The sequence below is a fragment of the Miniopterus natalensis genome, chromosome 1 (genome assembly GCF_054644295.1).
Source record: "Miniopterus natalensis isolate mMinNat1 chromosome 1, mMinNat1.hap1, whole genome shotgun sequence".
NCBI lineage: Eukaryota > Metazoa > Chordata > Mammalia > Chiroptera > Miniopteridae > Miniopterus > Miniopterus natalensis.
This window is the reverse complement of record NC_142081.1, coordinates 68,344,918-68,364,683: the sequence shown is the minus strand read 5'-3', so window position 1 is coordinate 68,364,683 and position 19,766 is coordinate 68,344,918. Positions and strand designations below refer to the sequence as shown.

At 49.5% G+C, this 19,766-nt stretch overlaps 1 protein-coding gene and 1 pseudogene across 3 annotated transcripts; both read right to left on the bottom strand.

Moving 5' to 3' along the window:
• Nucleotides 1-1,669: 1,669 nt before the first annotated feature.
• LOC107531648 (liprin-alpha-1 pseudogene) lies at nucleotides 1,670-5,881 on the bottom strand (annotated as a pseudogene).
• Nucleotides 5,802-17,876, bottom strand: ABHD4 (abhydrolase domain containing 4, N-acyl phospholipase B). Of its 3 annotated transcripts, none has more exons than XM_016205793.2 (7): nucleotides 17,777-17,876; nucleotides 14,448-14,536; nucleotides 12,878-13,250; nucleotides 12,572-12,726; nucleotides 11,022-11,133; nucleotides 8,081-8,267; nucleotides 5,809-7,380 (listed from the first exon to the last, which is right to left on the bottom strand). In XM_016205793.2, the coding sequence occupies exons 1-7, from the start codon at nucleotides 17,797-17,799 to the stop codon at nucleotides 7,291-7,293; spliced, it is 1,029 nt and encodes a 342-aa protein (XP_016061279.1). In that variant the 5' UTR covers nucleotides 17,800-17,876; the 3' UTR covers nucleotides 5,809-7,290. The 3 variants fall into 3 exon arrangements, with proteins under 3 accessions (XP_016061278.1, XP_016061279.1, XP_016061281.1); XM_016205795.2 differs by lacking the exon at nucleotides 17,777-17,876 and adding an exon at nucleotides 17,668-17,752; XM_016205792.2 differs by lacking the exon at nucleotides 17,777-17,876 and having other exon boundaries at nucleotides 5,802-7,380; nucleotides 14,448-16,638.
• Between the last annotated feature and the right edge of the window lie 1,890 nt (nucleotides 17,877-19,766).

The window sequence follows — 19,766 nt, the reverse complement described above, 5'->3', positions numbered from 1 at the left end:
AAAATCTCAACTGTCTCACTCACTTGCTTCTGCAAGACACCAGAACCTTGGGGTAAGGGAGAAGAAAGAGGGAGCCTAGAGAGAGAGCTGAGACCCCATGCAAAGAGGACTTTGTATGATTTGAAAGGTCACATGATAAGAAAAGAGATGTTTTCTATCATTCATTGGACACTGTATTTGTTATCAGTCAGTGGGATTATTTTCTAGGCAGTTATGAACTGGGCCTGCCACTGTGGGCTTATAGGGTGATATGTCAGAGTGGAGAGAGTATTTGTCCGGATTTCATCACCCTTTGGACAGTGACAGAAGGCTACATTTTTAGCACACATATTTTGGTGTCTATCCCAAGGAAGAAGTTAAATTTAGCATATTTTCTGATAGCCACTGAACAGGGAAAGACCTCCATGATCTTGGGTTAGTCACAGTCTTTTATGTCTATCTGTGGGATCTCTCCTTGTAAATTGCTAGTCCTATGAGGAACCCAAGTTTATAGGGTGAACTGTAACCATAAATCCTTAGAATGTGCCAGGAAAGGTGCTGGTTGGGTGGTATGTTCATAGTGATTTCTTTTTTTTTTTGGGCAGTGGGAAAGGCTTCAGCACTTTATTGAAAGAAAGCAATAAATAACGCTGTGATAAAAAGAGCTCAGAAGTGGGCTGTACACACTTTGTTAGATAATCAGAGTTCACAAAGGGTTAGTACAAAAACATGGGCGACAGTGGGCTGTACAGGTCGCTTGAGAGCAGAGCGAATGAGAAGACACCGTCGCCGTCCGCAGCAGCTGCACAATAAATACCACATGTGATCTGCCCACAGCCCCTGCGGCTGTGCAATGGCCATTTAAACAGTGAAAGTGCCCCTGGCCACGCAGACCGTCCAAACGGCTGCACGATAAACAACATGTTTACAAACAAATGTAAAACGATGATCTGGGTAAGAAAAATAAGGTCTTTATTAGTTGCTCGGCATTATTCTCAGGAGCCCGAGCGTCACCTCTGCACCAAGGTCTCTGCGATGGTCTGCGGCCCCCAGGATTGGTCCTCACGTGTGGGGGTGCCAGCGCCTTCCCACCCTGCAGGGCAGAGCTGGAGGCCGAGAGCTCCGGCCGCTTTCTCTTTCTCTTTCTCTCCAGCTACCGACTGCCCCAGCTGGGGACTCCGCACGGCTCTGAAGACAAGGTCTCCGAGTCGCAGAGACGAGGCTCCAGGCCCGAGCTGGCCGAGATTCTCACAGTGTTCTGATGGTCCTCTCACAGCCCAAACGTCAGGAACGCTGACATCTGACCCAGAGGCGTTCACGGGGCAGAAGGCATTTCTTGCTAGAAAAGGAGAGCAAGGTCAGTCGATACAACGCAGCAGCTGCTGGAGACAGGTCTGCCCATTTCACAATGATTGTTGTGCAGCCGGGTGCGTTCCGAATGGCAGCGGCTGGTGTCAGGACCACGTCACAGGCGCGGGGAAAGCCTCTTCTCTGCCATGGTTTATTATTAAAAAATTAAACAGTGATAATTACAGTAAACGCATAATTTACAAAAGCCCTACATCGTTCATAGGATGTATGCACACGAGCATTACAGGACATTCATCTGAGACTAAGACCAGACACAAGAACAGACTTGATTGGCCTGGACACACATGAAAAGGTAAGTAACTGTATAAATGGAGGCAGAGGTTTACATAAACATAAGAAACATTAAATTCTAAAATATTCTCTTCATGGTATCCATGAATTTCTCACTGATTAAAAACTCTAATAAAATATCTCAGGGTCCATATCACAGGTACTGACAGTGGGGACTCCACTGGGCTCTGGAACTCTGTGCGTGCAGGACTCCGGCGCTGCAGAGTCCCCTGCGGAAGCAGTGTGGGTGCACACGGAGGCTCCAGCAGGAGTAAGTCCTGACTGTGGCGGAGTCCAGCCTCTGTGCTCCTGACATGCTGCGGTCCAGCTGCATCTTCTTGGGTGGCACAGAGGGCGAGGACAGGGAGGAGGTGACCCGGAAGTTTGCGGGGAGAGCCTCTGCTGACCCAGCAGCTAAGCCACTAACGTCCTTGAGTCTGAACTTTTTCCTCTTCGAGGGTGCTCGCCTAAAGGTCTTTTCATCGTCATTGAATCGTCGGTCAGTCCCCATGACCAGGAGGTTGTTGAACTCTCTTTCCAAGACAGAACGAGCCTGGGTGTTCTGCATGGGGATCTGTAACAGGAGGGCCAGCACGTTGAAATCGAAGGTCTCGTCCAAGGCCATGAGCGCCCCGTGCACCCCACTCTCCAGGAGATTGTTGGCATATTCTTTAAGGCCGATGGACAGGATCCAGCGAATCACACAGTTGTTGCTCCAACCAAGCACATCTTTTACGTTATTCTGGCTTTCTTCTCTTTTCCTTTCCAGATCTTTTCGGTCATAATTTAACCTTTGCAGGCACATAACTCCGCACTGGAAATTGTTTGTGTGGAAGCTGTCCACCATCTTCAGCTGCCCCGCAGGTCCTTGGTGAGGTCCTCCAGCATGCGCGCGTCCCCCAGGCACTCCGTGAAGTAGCTGCGGTACTGTGGGAGGCCCAGGCTTGGCAGCCACTCTTTGCTGATCCACCCATGGTTCACGTCCCTGTATGCAAGAGTCGTCTGGGACGTGTAGGGCGGCCGACGGGCTGGTCAGGGACATGATCTCCAGGACGGCCAGCCACAGCTTCAGCTGGTGCAGGGGGTTGCTGATGCCAATCTCCCTCTGGATCTCTGTGTCCGACAGGGCCGACATGATGGCCCCGCTCTTCTCGTTCGCTCGACATGCGGCCACATACCAGGCTGGCACCCCCACCCAGAGCTCCACCCAGAAGACCGCCGTGGGCCCGTCCCACTGTGCGAAAGGCAAACCTTGTCTCTGGGCTTCCTCAAGCAGCTCGTGCTTCTTCTGAAGTCTGCGATTTTTCTCAGCCTGTCCTCCCAACTTGCTGAGCCCCAGGGCATCTGGAGGTGAGTTTCCTGTCTCTGAAGCACCAGCTTGCCCCGGCGCCTCCCTGCCCACGTGCCCGGGGCGCGTCTTTTCCTTCTTGCCAAACAAGCTGCCGATGGAGGACTTGATGCCCTTCTTCTTGGGGGCTTTGTGGAGAGCGTCCTGGCTGCTGTTGCTGCTGCTGGGGTTGCTCGCCGGGCCATCCTGGGAGCCTGTCGAGTTCCTGAGGTCCCTGATGTCCTCGTGGCTGACCATGTGCAGGGCGCCTTTGTGCAGCCTGTCCAAGCGCAAAGACCTCGGGGAAGGAGGGGGGGACGTTTCACATTTTATTGTCGTCTTGTCATCTCGTACCTCTTCTTGGGAAGCTGGCAACAGGGTCACGATGCCCAGCCTATCCACTTCTCAAGCTGGGCTGTGCAGGATGCGTCTCGGGGTGGACTGACCGCTGTTTGCGGGGGAGGAGCCCGCGAGCCAGGACGCAGGATATGGGGGAATGGAGCTCATTGATCTAAAACGACCAGGGTTGTCCAGGCTCCCACTGCCGATGCGGCTCTCGATCTCCTCGGCCCGCTGCTCCGTCGTAGTGATTTCTTAGTCCCAGTCCTGGGAATGTTAGGAATGCCCCATTCAGATGGAGTGTGTGTGTGTGTGTGTGTGGGCGCGTGCGCATGTCTCAGCATGCATTCATGTGTGGGCCTGTAGTGTAAAGAAGGCACTCTAGGTGCTCTTCAGACCCTTCTTGCACTTGCTCCTGAGGAATATGTTGGCACTGTGTTAGGAAAATCAGATCAGCATGTTGTGTTGTCCCCTCAAAGTGGTTCTGGAGCAAGGAGATGAACTTTCAGAGCCACAGGCCCTCCTCCACACTGGAGCCTTCTGGGTCAGGTGCCAAAGACACAGGGCCCCTTAGACCACTGCCTGCAGATGGGCCATAAGAATCTCTTAGGGAATGTGTTTAAATGCAGATGTCGGGGTCAGACTCCATCCAGATTTAATGAATCAAACTCTGGGGAAAACAGCCCAGGAATCTATTATTTTGAAAAATACACAGGTTTTGTTATATTGTCTTGTTTGTTTGTTACTGCCTCACTTGGCCTGTTCCCCAAGGGGTGGTAGCATCACTTAGTGTTGAAAAGTTCTTTTGGCTTCACCTAAACATTTCTTGCATCTTTCTCCTCTGTGTGTCCACTGACCACTGGCCAAGGCCAAGCTGCCAGCGTCTCTGGCTTGGACCACAGTAGTAGCCTAAAAGTTCCCGTGCAGGGACTCATCCCCCTCCAATATGTTCTCCACAGAGCAGCCAGAGTGGCCATTTCAAGTCTCAAATCGGGTTGTCACACTCCCCAACCCACTCTGACACTCAGTCCAATTATTTTTTTCCATTGTTTTTAGGATGAACACAACATTCTTTTCATGACCAGAGGGCCTGCGTGAGCAGGTTTCCACCCACCTCCTTAGCTTCAACTCACAGCCATCATCTCTGCTAATAGACTTTTGCACTTAAAGTTCTCCCTAGACAGTCCTTCCCCTCCCTTTGCACTTCCTTCAGGGGCTCAGCAGTTATTACTTCTGAGAGAGGCCTTCCTAGCCTTTCATGGCAGCCGTTTTCAGTTGCAATTTTATATTGATTTACATAATAATTTGATTAAGTGTGCCTCTCCGTGTAGAATGTAATTTTTCAGGAAGGCAGGGACCACTTTTCTTCACTATTGTAGTCTTAGTGCTCAGCATGCAGTAAGCTCTAAATACAAGTTGGGGCAAAAACAGGTTTACAGTTGTTCATATGGAAAATAATGCAGCCCAGCTGGTGTGGCTCAGTTGGTTGGACTGCCCTCCTGTGCACCAAAAGTTTGCTGGTTCAATTTCCGGTCAGGGCACATGCCTGGGTTTTGGGTTTGATCCCCAGTCAGGGTTGAGGTACATATGGAAGGCAACTGATCAATGTCTCTCTCTTTCTTCCTTCTCTAAGCATGTTCTTGGGTGAGGATTAAAAATATTTTTTTTTTGGAAAAATAATACAATAATTAATAAATAATAACACAAGAATAGACTTTACTTTGCATACTCACAACTGTAAACCACTTTTGCTCCACCCTGTGCCTGCTCTCTCCTCCATATGGCTGGGTTGGCAATCAGGTAATCTTTGGCAATCAGAGAAGACACAGGGTCTTGGGATGGATCAGAACTTTATAATCATACCCAGAGTTCCATTCACACATTTGTTCATTCATTCACCATGATATATGTAGTACTATGTGCCACTTCGAGCTGTGGAATTCTGGGCCTTCCTAGAGTCAGCCAGCACACGGCGGGCACTGTTGGTAATGATTTGAACACTTGGCATATCTCACTTATCTTGGCTTAATGAAAACAAACATTTATTGAATGCGAACTAGGTGCCAGACGTGCTCCTTGTTCTTAAGAAGCTTATGATCTAGACACAAAACAAATGACTACACATTTATGAATTTCACAAAAGGAGCAGTTGAGTGTGCCATGGAGACACAGGAGGGGGTTCAAGTCCAGCCTAGGGGGGTCAGAGACAGGTTTCCTAGCATAAGGACTTTTTGAGGGGATGAGTAGGAGTTAGGAAAACAGGCCATAGGACACAGTCTAGGTGTAGGCTCATGTGGAGTGAACTTCGGAAGATGGTTATTTACTGAGCAGCAGAGGGCATTCAGTTCTGCCCAATTCTCCTTCTGAATTGGGCTTTGGCCCACCCACACTCTCCATGCACCCTCTGAGAAGGGGATGAGATGGTTGAGATGGCCCCTGCCAATCTGGGTCTAGAGGGCGAATGCTGCACTAAAAAGGAGAGGGAAAGGTGTGTAAGGGCTCCCTCAGGGCGCCCTTCCCTGACTCACCCATCACATGGGCTGTTGTGTTCAGCGCCACTCCCAGCACTCTTGTTCCAGCAATATTAAACATCATCACCACCAGCAGTTTTTACTCATTTCTTTATTAATGTAGAAAAGGAGCCCAAGGCAGCTGGACCAGTAGTACAAAGCACGGTCAGTTAATACTATTCTGGTGAAAGGGTTGGCTTTACAAAAGTGAAGAGGCAGGCAGGAGCTGCCCTGGTTCTGGGGACAGGCCCAGCCTACTGCCCAGAACCTCACAGGAGCACCTGGAGCCTGCCTCTGGGAGAGGATGATAGGTTGAGTGGGATGAACTGGAGACCATGGAGGACAGATGGCAGGGATGGAGGGCCAGGCAGTGAAAACCATCCTATGGCTGATGAGGACAGGAAACTGCTGGCATGAGGCTCCCCACTGGACCATGGGCTGGGGCTCCAGGTGGCCTCAGCTCTGGGAATAGGAAGAAAAATCTTGCCGGAGCAAGGGAATCCAGACATGGCCCTGGGTTTAAGGGCCTTTCTCTTCTCTTTCCACCAGGGGCCACCTTTGCTCTGTACTACAGGTGGGGCTTCAGGGCCCAAGGCACAGAGGGAGGCCCAGAGGCCTCCCCTTGGGAGGAAGAGGGGGCAGGGAAGGAAGCACTTGAGAATTCCCAGTTTAGACAGTCAGGGCTGAGACACAGGGCAGGACGACAGCACCCCTGTGCAATGGGCCTGGAATGTGGGCCAGGGATGGGCTCACCCTTGGCCAGTTAACCCATGGCAATGCTGCCTGCCTCGAACCTTCACAAATGGAGCCTGCATGAGCACTGGGTGTCAACAGACCTGGGTTCTAGCCAGTCTGAACTTTCCTGGAACAAAGCTCTATCACCATGGGCCAGCCATGTCCTGCCCTGGCCTGTCCCTCATCCACTGAGGGCTTTAGATATGACCTCTCAGGTCATGGGAGGGGCGCTGAATAAGGAAGCTCCAGAACCTGCTCTTGGTAGCTAAGTGGGAACTGATCCCAACCACACCCTGGATGCTGGCATGGGAGGGGCAAGGGGGTGATGCAGGAGGAAGATGCTCTTCGTGGAACCTACCCCCAGAAACGTTCCAGAGCTGGGAGACTGTGGGAGTCTCTGCTTTGTCCAGGGGAAGAGAGGCTGCCTCCCCTTTGGCAGGGAGGGAACGTGGTTCAGTGCAGGCCCTTCACAACCACTATCTGGGGTAACACTTGGCATGGAGAGAATAGGGTGGCACTAAGTGACCCTTAATATTCTTCCCCTGGGGTGGGGAGCTCAAGGCGTCTTTGTGGCTTCTGCCTCCAGCCCTTAGCATAGGGTCAGGAGTGCTCTTCACTGTGTTCTTGCCTTGGGAGCAGCCCAAGACTCTGACTGGCTGGCACATGTTAGTTGGTAAGGAAAGGACAGAGGGGTGAGTAAGCAGACAAGGAGGCGAGAGCGACTCTCTGGCTTTCTCCGCTTCCTCTAGCAAGAGCAGCTCAATCAACCGAGTCGCAGATCTCTTCCACCACAGCATTGAAGATATGTGGCTGGTCTGCGTAGACGTGGTGTGAAGCACCCTCAATCTCCTGTGGGGAAATAAGCCACCAGGGGTGGGACAGTCCTTTACTCCAGGCACTGGGAAGCTGTCAAACCATTTCTTTTCCTTTAGACCTGCTTGCCTATCACCCCCATAAGCACTTATTAGAAACAATGGTCCATTTTTCTCCCTGGATCTTGCACTTTCCTGTGGAAGCCAATGACTCTCAATATCCCATTTTCCTTCTCCCATGGCCACTCACTGTATCCTGCCTTCCACGCTAGCTCCACTAGTTCATTTCACCCATAGGTCTGGTAAACCAGGGCCTGCTAGGCAGCCAGCCTAATTAAGCACACTCATTAGCAAATGAGGGTTGAGGCGGAAAGAAAAAAGGGAAGGCAGGAGTGTGGTGAGAAGGCTTCACGCCAGCCTCTACTACTCGCTCTACTGTTCACAGCTCTGGTTTTGAGTGGGAATTACAGGGGGGCTGGAGTGGTACCATGATGTCTGTGCCTGACTACTGGACAAGAACAGAAGTGAGAGGACCCCTAATTATGAAAAGACAGAGAGACAACCCTTTCAAGTCCAATGCTCCATCTCAATCTGTTCATCCCTCTTTTCCCTGCTGACTCTCCCACCACCCTTCTCTACCCCGAGTTGCTCATCCATGCTAAGAGTCAACCAACATGTGCTGGCGTTCAATGCACAGCTTTTCCACCTCAATCCTGCTCCTTGGGTGGCCAACATACCATGTCTCGGACATAGGAATCCGGCCGCTGCAGCTTCACCTTTTCCCCCGTGCTGGTATCTATCCAGGTGTTGGCCCCGTAGATCATGGTGATGGGCACATCTTTTCGTATCAAGTGAATTCGCTCTAACATGGGGCGCCGGGCCCAGCCGAAGGACTCCATCATGGCTTTGAAGGCCGTCTCACCACTTAGAAGCAAAACAGGGTGAGGTGATTAGTAGAATAAACCCCGTAGCATAAAATGTCAACTTGGTCTCTTCAGAGGCTGGGGGGGCATCTTCACCATCTTTGTATGCCCCTCAAACCCTGGGTTTGAGACTCATTAAATATTGGTAAGATTAGGAGATAAGACTGAATCCCTAGAGGCCTCCTAACACAAAACAGAGTTAGAGGGATGCACTTGTGAAAACCCCAGGACACTGAATATTGTCCAAGAATGCAATGGATTAATATTGATTCAATAAATATTTATGTGTCATGCCCTGAGCTGAGAACATATGAACAAGACAGATGCAGTATCTGCCGATCTGGAGCTCACATTTCAGCTAACACTTTAGGGATTAAATAATGAATTATATGATTCATTAACTTCACAGTTCCCAAGAACTATGAAAGGGTGGTGGAGTACTAAGGACTTAGCCTGATGGGGGTGGAGGGAGGTCAAGGAGCTCATCTGAGGTGGAGTCTCAAGAGTGAGTACTATGGTATACAAAGGGTCTCCTGAGGAGATTCTGAATAAAACATCAGTCTTGTGAAGACCTGGGGAGCAGCAGTTTGTGATGTGTGAGAAGCAATGACTGCCAATCAAATCTACTTTGCTCCCCGGTCATTTCCTTAGGTAGAGCTAATTGAGGCCGTATCATGAGGGGTCTACAAGGCTGAAATGGAAGTGACTTTCTGGGCTGGTCTGTAGCTTTTTTGGGAGGCAGAGGAGGTTCAGGGGGCAGCTTTCTATGAGGCTCAGCTTGTCCCCTTGGCACCCTTGGTCTGAAGGGGAGCCTGAGTTATGCACAGGCCACCAGAATCAGTTATTCCTTAAGATACTCAGTGCAGTGGAAAAATCATGGGCTCTGAAGTTAGAGATGTGACTTCAAGTCCTGGCTACACTCTTAGCAAGTCATGTAACCAGAACACACCTTAAGTTTCTCATCTACAAACGAGAGGAATTCTACCCACTTTATTCATTCATTGTGAGGAAAATGAAAATATGTACAAAGCCCCTAAGTGTTGGTGAAACAAAGCAGGTCTCCCCCTACCCCCCAATATTTTTCCATGGCCAAATTTCATGTTTTCCAAGGAAATGGTAGGAGTTACCTTGAGTTTGTCAGGGTTACAACTCAGAAACCCTCAGGGGGGTATAAAATAAAATGATTGTATTTAAGGGGAGGGGCTGGTTATCATGGATGTCATCTCTGCTTCCTCCAGGACACGGAGGAGTCCCATTATTATATATTCTGTGGCTTAGATTGGGAGGGCATTCCTTATACAGAACTAGGTCTGAAACTGGGGAACATTCTGAGGAAAGGGCTAGAATTGGGGTGAGGGGCTTCAAGTGGGTCTGAGACTGGCACTGAGCCCAGTGGGGGCTGAAAGAGGGGTAGAGAGCAGAAAGCAGGGGGCTACCTGATTTGACCATCGAGCTGAGTTTCTAAGCAGAGCTCTTCAATTAGCTGAGCTCATGAGGAATGTCGGATGGACAGTTTCCATGGTGCCTGAAAAGCTGTCTGGGTTTGAGGCTAATGCTCAGACAGTACTGCTGGAATGCAAATCCCCTCCTTTTTCACAGCTTTGGCCCACAACTGTAACCTGGACAGGCCTGGAAAGAGGTGGGGCAGTGCTGCTGCTCCCAGTGACCTTGGCTCCCCTAAGATGCCTCCCAGCAGCTTAGGGTGAGGCCACCACAGAGGAGGTGCCACCAAAGCAGCCTCCCTATATCAGCCACTCACACAGCATGGCCCGAGGGGAAGATTACCTCCCTGACTCTGCCCTGGCCTCAGCTGCAAGACTGTAGATCAGCAGACTTGTGGGCCGGCTGTGTGAGTAGTCACAGACATGAAGCTCTCAAGGTTCTGGAGACCGCCGGAAATCTCCAAAAGGTTTGGAAAGAATTCCTGCCCCAAAAATGTTTCAAGTTGCACATAATTAAATTTTAAAATGCATACTTTTTCAATCAGCAATTCTATTTGTAGGAAGGTACCCTATAGACACTGTCACAAGTGGGAAGAGGAAGGAGGTTCTCAAGCTGTCTCGTGGTATTTCAGATTGGCAGTAACAAGGAAATTTGGGAATTACAGGTCTGGAACAGGAAAAGACTTCTTTCTTTTTGCCTTTTTAAAAATACCATGCTCATATCATTTTTTCAGTTTAAAAAAAAAGGTCTTTTCAAATGTTTTCCAGACTATTGCCTGTCAGAATAACTGCCTATCTCAACGGAAGAGTAAGGGTCACCTCTAGAGACAGTGGCAATTTTAATTAATCTGTTATGTTCTCCATCCCTTTGTGCCTACCCCTGGGGAAGTCTCTGGAAATGACCAAACCTGCTAATGCTTCTATTCTCCTAACTCAGCGATTTTCAGCCGGTGTGTCGCAGCACACTGCTATGCCACAGAACTTTTAAAACAATACCTGACTATTTAGTCAGGTGCACTGACCTCTTTTTCCCTTAGATTGTCAAATAAAAAAATGACAACAGTCAACACAACAATAGCCAAACGGTGTGCATGAATCAAAATTATACCTTTTTTTTGGTCAGATCAGCAAAATTATAGTTTTTGGTGTGCCGCAGAATTGTAGTCATTAGTTTATGTGTCATGAGATGAAAAAGGCTGAAAATCACTGCGCGAACTGAATGAAAGCTTTATGGAAGAAGAAATACAGCACAGAGTGATCCTGGGACAGTTCTGCAGTTTTCGTTTCACGCTGGCTCTGGGCGCAGCTCTCACCTGGGATTTTGCGCGTTGCAGTGGTAGATATACTCCGATATAGTATCATCTTCAAAGAAGTCTGCAAACTTGCGCTTGAAGTCTGGTCGGAATCGCTGCACCAGGCCAGGCCCTGGGAGGGGATAGGAGACCATGGAGAGGCCAGTTGGGTGGTGGGGGAAAGACTCCTGCCTCTGCACGTTTCAACAACTTTCACCAAACATTATTTCACCCATTCCTGAGACCCTTAGGGCCTTTTAATCTTAAGGTAGTGAATGAAACCAGACCACCTCCCAAGAGTCCGCTCATGTTCAGGCCTGTAACATAACACCAGCGGAGAGGCAAACTTAACCCTGGCATCTCAGACTCGGGACACAGTTTTAGAGCAATCTGTTCTCTTCAACTTCTTTATATAATTCATGGACAAACAGGGGACCCAAAACAGGCTATAAAAATTGGGCCTACTGTTCAACTCCTGACCTTTCTCTCTCTGAATCTAAGAAGCAAGGGGTCAAAGGGAGGACAGCCAGGATCCCTTGGGGCCCTGGCCCTCCTCCATGGCTGCCAGCCAACTGCCACCACCACGCTGGCTCTGATGGCCATGCACAAACCTGGCCAGACGCAAGTCTAAAAATGGGGAGAGTGGTGAGAGCTGGGCTTCTCCTAAACTCCTACCTTCTCCTCAAATGCTCATTTTTCTCTTTTATCCAGAGCCATTCTGTTTCTCATGAAGGCCCTAGAGAGATAACTCTTATTTAGCCATTAGCAATTAACTCGCAACAATTGGCTATTGAGCATTACTACGTATACATAAGCCATTACTATAAAATAGAGAGTTCACCAACCTTTTCCATAAAGGGCATCTGCTTTTCACTTCATCAGAGTCAATAGCTCCCCAGAAAGTTAGGGTGCTGGCAGTCTGAGGTCAGAAGCCTGGGACCTACTGATTTCACTTAGTCCGGCTGGCTCCCCCGAACTCCTGCCCTCCCTTCAGCCACAGAATTTGCTGGCGGCTACTCAATGGCGAAGCTGTGGTGTCTGACTGGAATAGGGCACGGTTTAAGGAGCTTGCCTGACACTGCAGGTTGTGTCGGGGGCTCTGGTTCTGACATCTCCCTGCTGCAGGTTCTGGGTGAGCTGCAGAGGTGGGAGCCAGTGGTGGTGACTGTGCTGAATCGCCAACAGGTTGCCATAAACTCACACACGTAGCATAAGAGTTCAGCAGAGGAAGAGCCACCTCACGGCCCCTTTCTTTCTCTCTCTCTGGGGGTCTAACCAAGGCACAGAGTAGTAGTTCTGCTCCATCTCTCCCTAGTATAGGAAAGCTTTTTCCATGCAAATAAAGGAAAAAAAAAACTTTCTGAAACTTCAAAGAGATCTGGTCCAGACTAATTGCTTTAAATGACAATGCTAGGCCCATTCCCACTTTTCAAGAACAAGCGGGGATGATGGGAGTCCAGAAGCAGTAGGGCTTCTAGAATGGGACAGCCTTCGTTTGAGGAGATAGTTTCTTCATCTGTAGGCTACTCACTCCAGGGCCCAGCTACTCACCCCAGGGCCCAGCTACTCACCCCAGGGCCCAGCTATTCGAAGCACAGCCAGTGGATTGGACCGCCCTAGGACAGAGGCCACAGCCTTCAACCAGGTTGGGGGTGCACGGATCTCACTGGGGTCAGTTGGTCGGAGGGGAAAACCCCATGGGTCCACCAGGATGAGGTGTTTAACTCTACAGAAGGACAAAGGAGAAGCTGTACTTGCTTGGAGGTACCATAGCCCTTAAGTCACCCAGGAAGAAGAGAACTACTGGAAACTAACACTGGAAGGTTTCTGGTAAGGCAAGGAGTTAGGTAAAGACCGAGAGGGTGGCTCCTCCTTACCTTTCTGGATACTTGATAGAGTAAGAAGTGGCGAGGAATCCTCCCAAACTGTGCCCCAGGAGGATCATACTGGGGATCCCCATGGTCTCCCGCCACGTCTCTATTGAGGTCACAAACTCATTCTCGGCCCCTTCTGGGTCCCTCGGGAATGTTGGCCTGGAGCTTCGCCCGAAGCCAAGCAGATCGAAAGTGTGCAGCGTGCGGCGGGCACTCAGTGAATCCATGTTGAGGATCCAGAGGCCCACACCACCCCCGAAGCCATGCACCATCACCAAGGGGGTGCGGTCCCTGAGCTCGGGGCTCACGGTCACCGTCCAGATCTTGTTCTGGTTTGGGAGAGACACATACCGGGCCAGGAACTTGTTCTGGAGACCTGGGGAGAGGGGATTCAGGGCAGAGCAATAAGTCTGTTTTCTGATAGCAGCATCATTTTGCCTGGACTACCGCTCTTCAGCTTTGTCCTTCCATTCCCAAACCTCTTTCCTTTTATAACCCTTTCACCACACACCCTACGAGTTCAACTCCGAGTACGGTTTGTAGACTATCTAGTCTGTAGGTAATAAGAGTGGCCACCTTATTCCTTCAGGCTGTTTGCTTGGCTCCCTTTGGGCCCAGGATGGCAGTGACCCCACCAACCTCACAGAGCTCCTGCATCCATTGCTCTTGTCCCTGTGTGCTTGGGGCTTGGCAGATGGACAGAAGTGTCCCCACTGAGGGTATGTGGGAGGGCAGCTTCTAAATGGAATTGAGCCAGGGGAGAGGTGATGGGTGTAAACTGAGCCATGGGCTTATTCCTCTTAGAGACAGACCAAGGTGGGCAGCACTCGCTCTGCTGGTGTGAAGGAAATTACATGACAGAGCTGCCTGGGGAAGTCACGTGGATCCTGGACAGAAGCTTGAAAGCTGCAGCTGTTCATCAGTTGTATTTACTCAGGCCCATAAGAGAGGGTAGCTGTGGCTGGGGAAGTAGTACAGGGTGGATAAGATCATATGAGAGACGCTGGGAGATGTGGCCCAAGGGCCTTGTTTGAGCCAGTGGCTGCTGGTGCTCATGGGATGGCCTGCCCCAATACAACACTGCTCACGAGAGCTGGTCTGTGGGAATCCCAAACTCCTGTTTCAAACCAGGGAAGTGGTGGGGAAATAGTAATATTAGACAATATAGGACTGCTTGCTGGTCCTTGGGTAGTGAGGTGGTAAATCTAAGAAGTGCTTGTGTGTTTGGAAGAACAGATGGAGAGAGGACGAAGGGAGGAGCAGGAGGAGAAGGAGGGAAGGAGAGAATGTGTATTTGTGTGTGTTGTGTGCTAATAGTTGGTACAGGGTTGGAGGTGAAGTTGTGGGATGTGGCAGGAGCTAGCATGATGGGCAGGGAGGGACACGTTGAGGAACCATTAGAATAGAATATGGTGTCCTTTGTACAAATCTCTTCCCTTAGATCACTGACAAGCCTTCCTCCCACTCCCAAGCATTGCTAATCAGGAGTCAGTGGGCTCAGTGTACCAGGCTATGGGAAGATCCTGTATCCTTAGGCTCAAGGGAGATGGCACAAGCTGTCCCTTCTACTTACACTGGAGGATCCTGGCTTCCACATTCTTCAATTGAGACATTGAAGTGGGGCGCCAAGCCGGCAGCCAGCTACTCAGCCAGCCTTGAGGCCTGGGACAAAGAGACACAGAGATGCTCATTGGCAACATTGGAAAGGAAACATTGATGCCCTGAGCCCTGCTGACAGTTACAAAAGAGTTATCAAGGTACAGGGTGTTTTCCAGGCTCAGGAGACCTCCCACTATGGCAGTCAGCAATTCCCTCATGGCCTGATAGACTGTTACTCTTCTCTGGTAAATGGCTATTAACAACATGCCCTTTATTTCAAAGATATGCAGAATATCATGCCCGTAGCACTTTATAGTTTACAAAGCACTTTAATATTTATCTCATCGGAGCTTTACAATCCCTTTTTTCACTGGTTTTCATGTTTGGAGGTTATAAGGGGGGAAAAACCACTTTTAACTAATGTTTCAGTTTATCTTTTGCTGTCCCCAGGACTGAATGTTCCTTTACAGTAGAACAAGTTCTCACGCCACCTGCGCTCCTGGCAGGGCACTGCAGTTTGTGTGTGCCCTCTTCCAAGCCCCTGGAAGTATAGAGCACTGTCAGTGCACAGCTGTGCTCTCAGGCAATCCTTGAGCAACAGGTGGGATAGGCAGGGAGCAAGAGGTGGGAGACCTGGGTTCAAGTTCTATGGTGAATCACTGACTGGACACAGGTTGCCTCTAGCCTTGTTTTCCAGATTTTAAAATGAGTAGTCCTTATCTCCCATGGCAGGCAATGAAACAGATAAGATAATCTATTTTGCTTTCTCTTTCACATCCACAGGGCTTTAAGTCATTGCAGAGTAGAAGTTGAAAGCATCAGTTTTAGAATAAAAAAAAAATCTTGGATCTGAGTCACAGTATTATCATTTAGGAGCAGAACGGCTTTGGCCTGATAAAGAACCTGTCTTTGAGTGTTTAGATATGTAAGGGAACTTATAAGGTGCCTGGGACAAATTAGATGCTCAATGAATGAGTTTTTATTATTCCTTTTCCATTGCATATGATATTTCTCTTTTCTTGAACCGCCTAGGTAAAGAGGGTTTTAGGATGGCACTACCAGCTGTAGGAAAGGCCTGTGAACATTGGCAGAGCCACACAGGGGCATTCTGTGGGAGAACAGAGGAACCACTGCTAACCCCCCTTAGCGCACACTGGGCATCCTGGTATATCATTTGAAGCACAGAGCTTTAGATTAGGGTGGTTCCTTAGAAATCATCTAGCTCAGCCTCTTTATTTTACAGATGACCAAACCAATGCCCAAAGAGGTCATATAGCTAATTAGAAAAAGAAGCAGAACTAGAAAACCCAGATTTCAAATCCAGGTTTCTCTGTACTTCTCTAGAAGTTCCAGCCTCAGCTTTTCAAGGCCATACATGAATACTTACAGCTTAGAACATAATTTTCACACTGGTCTCTGGTTTCTGAAAGGAGGTGTGACCTAAAGCCAGATGGCCAGCATTCTAATCCTGGCACTGCCACTTACCAGCAATGTGACTTTGGCCTTTCTGTGTCAAAGTTTTCTCACCTTTAAAAGGGAGGTAATAATAGTATCTACCTCATAGGGTTGTCATAAAGATTAAATGAGTTAATGTACCTAAAATACATAGAATAATGTCTAACACAAGATATATTCCCAATAAACGTTTTCCCCCAGCTAAATCATAAGCTGTTTTGTAGTGTTTTGCAAGTAGCAAGTCTCAATGACTGTTTGAGGTCTGAAAGAAATACTGAAGTTGCAGCTGAGAGTGGTACATCAATGACATTATAGCCAGATGAGTTGTCCATCTCATCAATCAAATCCTATGGAAACTCAGAACCCTTTTAATTCTCCACTGGAATTCCTTGTAAACTTGAAGCATGTGCACTGAACCACAAGAGTTTGCCAGTCTTAAGAGACAAACTTTCTCTTCACATCATAGAGACTGACAAATCAGACGGTAGCATCTGGATCCCACATTGCAGCACTCAGGAGAAATGGTGTTCCATGGAACAGCACTATGGGCTGCTCAGTGGGTATTCAGGGGGCCTTACTTTGCCTCTCTTCTTCACCAAAAATGTTACAGGTGCAGCACTGGAAATAGTGCCTGGCACACTGTATCTGCTTAATACAATTGGGGAGGTGAGGGATGGGGATAGGGTGATTCTGGCAAAGAGCAGAGAAGTTGCTTAGGCATGAGCTTAGCTTGGCTGGGGTGGTCTCTTCCCTCTAGAGAATTTTTATTGTGATGGGGGTAAGGCAGAAGGGGTTCTGTGCTGGGTCAGAAGCCTGTTCTGGGACTCTGTGATCTTGGGCAAGTCTCCTAACTTCTATGGGCACTGGCTTCTTCATTTGTAAAAAAGAGCTGAACTACCTGCATCTCAACCAGCTCTAATATTGTTTCCCTAAGTCACTGTAGCGATTGTACATTTCTTCTCCGAAAAGTTATCTTAGAAAGCAACACTCTCCTGGGCAGTTTCTTCAAGCACTGGAAGCTATTAGTGTCCTAAAATTAATTCGTTGTGCAAGCTGCCAGTTAGGCTGCTCTGAAAAGGGGGAACATGGGACCCACAAAAGGCCCCGTTCTGGTGAAACCAAGGCTTGGCTGGGAGCTGAGTCATTCTTCTGGAAGCAACTTTGCCTGGCTCCTAGGAGACTGCAGCCGGCTAGTCACACCATCTACAGGTGGCTCCCCAAACCTGATGCCCTTGAGACGGTGGTAACAAGCCCCCAAAGCTCTTCATTTTGAGACCACAGCATAAAAGATACAGTTACGAAGATTAAAATCATTATCCACTAGGATCGCAAGCTGCAAAGTGTCTCGGTGAGTGAGCGCTAAAGCCAGCTTGCAAGCCCATCCATTATTCCAATCAGACAAATTCCAGCGCGGTGGAGCCCCCCCCCCCTCCGGACCCTCCCCACGCCCGCGAAATGAGGCTCTTTCCACCCCCGACGTCCCCCCCGGGCATAGCCCCACGAGCAGACCCGGCCGCTGCCCCCTCAAGCGTGCTCGGGAGGCTCTCAGACGTTCCCACTGAGTGTAATCCCGGAGTACGGCGGGCGGAGGCGAGCGCCGAGCGATCGGAAGACTAACGCGGGAAGTTCCCACCCCGAGCGGCGGGCGAACTTATTCCCACCGCGCCCCAAGCCCCGCCGCCGCCTCGCGCGGGCAAAAGCGCAGCAGCCGGCGCGGCCCCCGCCCCCCGGAGGCCGACCTGAGACGGGAAAGGCGGGAAGGTGTCTAAGTGCTCCTCAGCCACAGACAGTCCCGGGATCGCGGCCCGGAGAGAGACAGAGAAAGAGAAAGAGACAGGATTAACTCACTGCTGCTCCAGATCATCGGCCATAGTAAACAAGCCCCGCCGGGTCGAGCCGAGCCGGCCCGTCCCTCCTCCTGACGCCAGCACCAGCTGACCCAGAAAAGGGTCGGATAACCAAGTGGGGCGTGGCCAGCGCGGGACCGGGAGGCGGGGCCCCGAACCCCGAGGCTTGGGGTCTGGAGCGGCGGCGGGCGGGGGGGCCTCGCGCTCCGGCGGAGCTGGACCCCAACTCTGGGCTCGCGTTTGGGAGACGGAGAGGGAGGTGAGCGGCAAGTACTCAGACGCCCGAGTCCCCCGCGGGAGCTCCACCAGCCTCCGTTCTCTCATAATAAAAAAGTGACAGAACCCACCCTGCAGGATCGCGCACACTTTTTGGGCTTCCCTGTGACACAGCGCCTCCTGCCCCGGCGTTCGTCCGAATGAGACGCTCAGGATGCTTGGGGAGACCACCCCCCTGGCTCCATGCTCCTGCAAAGGGCCTGGCCCTAAGTAGATTGTCAGGTTTCGTTTCTTTAGGAAACCAAACTGAAAAACAGGATGCCTAGTTAAAACTGAATTTCAGACAAACAAGTACTTTTAATAGAACGAAGATGTCCCGTGTGATATTTGGGGGCATCATTGGGCATCCTGTATTTTACCTGGCAACCCTAAACCTAAGCGACATATGTCAAGATGCAATTCCTTTGCTCTGGAGATTCCCCAGCCTGGTTTCCAGGAAGATGTGGCTCAATCCCAGGTCTCCCACAGTTTGGAAGATCCCTGGCTTTCCTTCACCCCCTTCAGGAGGGGGAGTCGGACTAATTTACAAGGCTGGGTCTGCTTTAGGCAGCTGGAATAGGGTGTGGGGGTTTGGAGGACAGGGTGGTAGCCTAGATCGGAGGTCCTGAGTGTACCTCAGGCTTGCTCGTTAGAGGAGCCAAATCTTGAGGCTGTCTCCAGACCTCATCTGAACTGGTAAACAGGGCCTGATGCTCCTGGAGCTGTCTGACTCTAGGCCATCCCTTGGTTAGGTTAAAACTAGACTTGGGGTTGATGGAGGGAGGGTGGAAGAATGCTAGTCCTGAGGGGTTTATCAAGGTGTTTGTAGCCATCCTGCAGGACTCGGGAGACAGAGATTTCTTCTTTCTTGCAACTCAGTTTTAAAATGATCTGATTATCATTGTAAGGGCTTAAATTTTAAGAGAATGGGCATTTATAGAGCTGAGGGGTCTAGAAATTTGCAATATGCGGGGCAAAGTAGTACAAATAGCAGAGGACCTTTCTCATTCATTCATCCCTTCATCAAAGCAGAGTGGTCCTAAACTTCAGTGTGTCTAAGAATCATCTGGAGGGCTTGATAAAAATTTGGGTTTCCTACCCTCTGAGATTCTAATTCAGTTGGTTGAGCTTGATACTAAAAAGCTGAATTTTTAGGAAGCATTCCAGATGTTGGAGTTCAATACAACATTGGTTAATTATTAGTTGCTGGGGTCAGAAGCCTGGGTTAAGGTCAATCTTGGTTTTGCCACTTATCCACTACATGCTCTTGGGTAAGTTATTTACTGTCTCTTAATGTTACTTATTGTATTATTGTTCTTATTATTATATACATACCTATTCAAAGCCAAGCATTATTTTAGGCACCAAGAATACCATTATCAAAAGCAAAATAATAGCCCTGGCCAGTGTGGCTCAGTTGGTTGGAGCACTGTCCTGTGCACCAAAAGTGGCTGGTTTGATTCCTTGTCAGGGCACATACCTTGGTTGCAGGTTCGATCTCCAGTGGGTACGTATGTGGGAGGCAACCCATCTACGATGTTTCTCATATCTATGTTTCTCTCTGTCCCTTCTAAGATCAATTTTTTAAAAAGTTATTATTATTATTTTTTAAAATAGCCCACTCTAGTGGTAAACTTAGGCTTTGTATCTGCTGCCACCGTAGGCTGTTTGTTCCTTTGCAGAGCTGGCAACTTTGTATTCAAAGCTCGGCTCCGACCTCCCCTCTTCTAAAGCCT

What these genes read in the sequence shown, in the direction of transcription:
- ABHD4 (XM_016205792.2), bottom strand. Translation starts at nt 14,739, where the DNA reads ATGTTGTTAATAGCCATTTACCAGAGAAGAGTAACAGTCTATCAGGCC. An exon ending in TGCAACGCGCAAAATCCCAG is followed by an intron (nt 8,268 to 11,021) that starts GTGAGAGCTGCG and finishes TTTGCTTCTAAG; the next exon opens with TGGTGAGACGGCCTTCAAAG. An exon ending in ATTCCTATGTCCGAGACATG is followed by an intron (nt 7,381 to 8,080) that starts GTATGTTGGCCA and finishes ATTTCCCCACAG; the next exon opens with GAGATTGAGGGTGCTTCACA.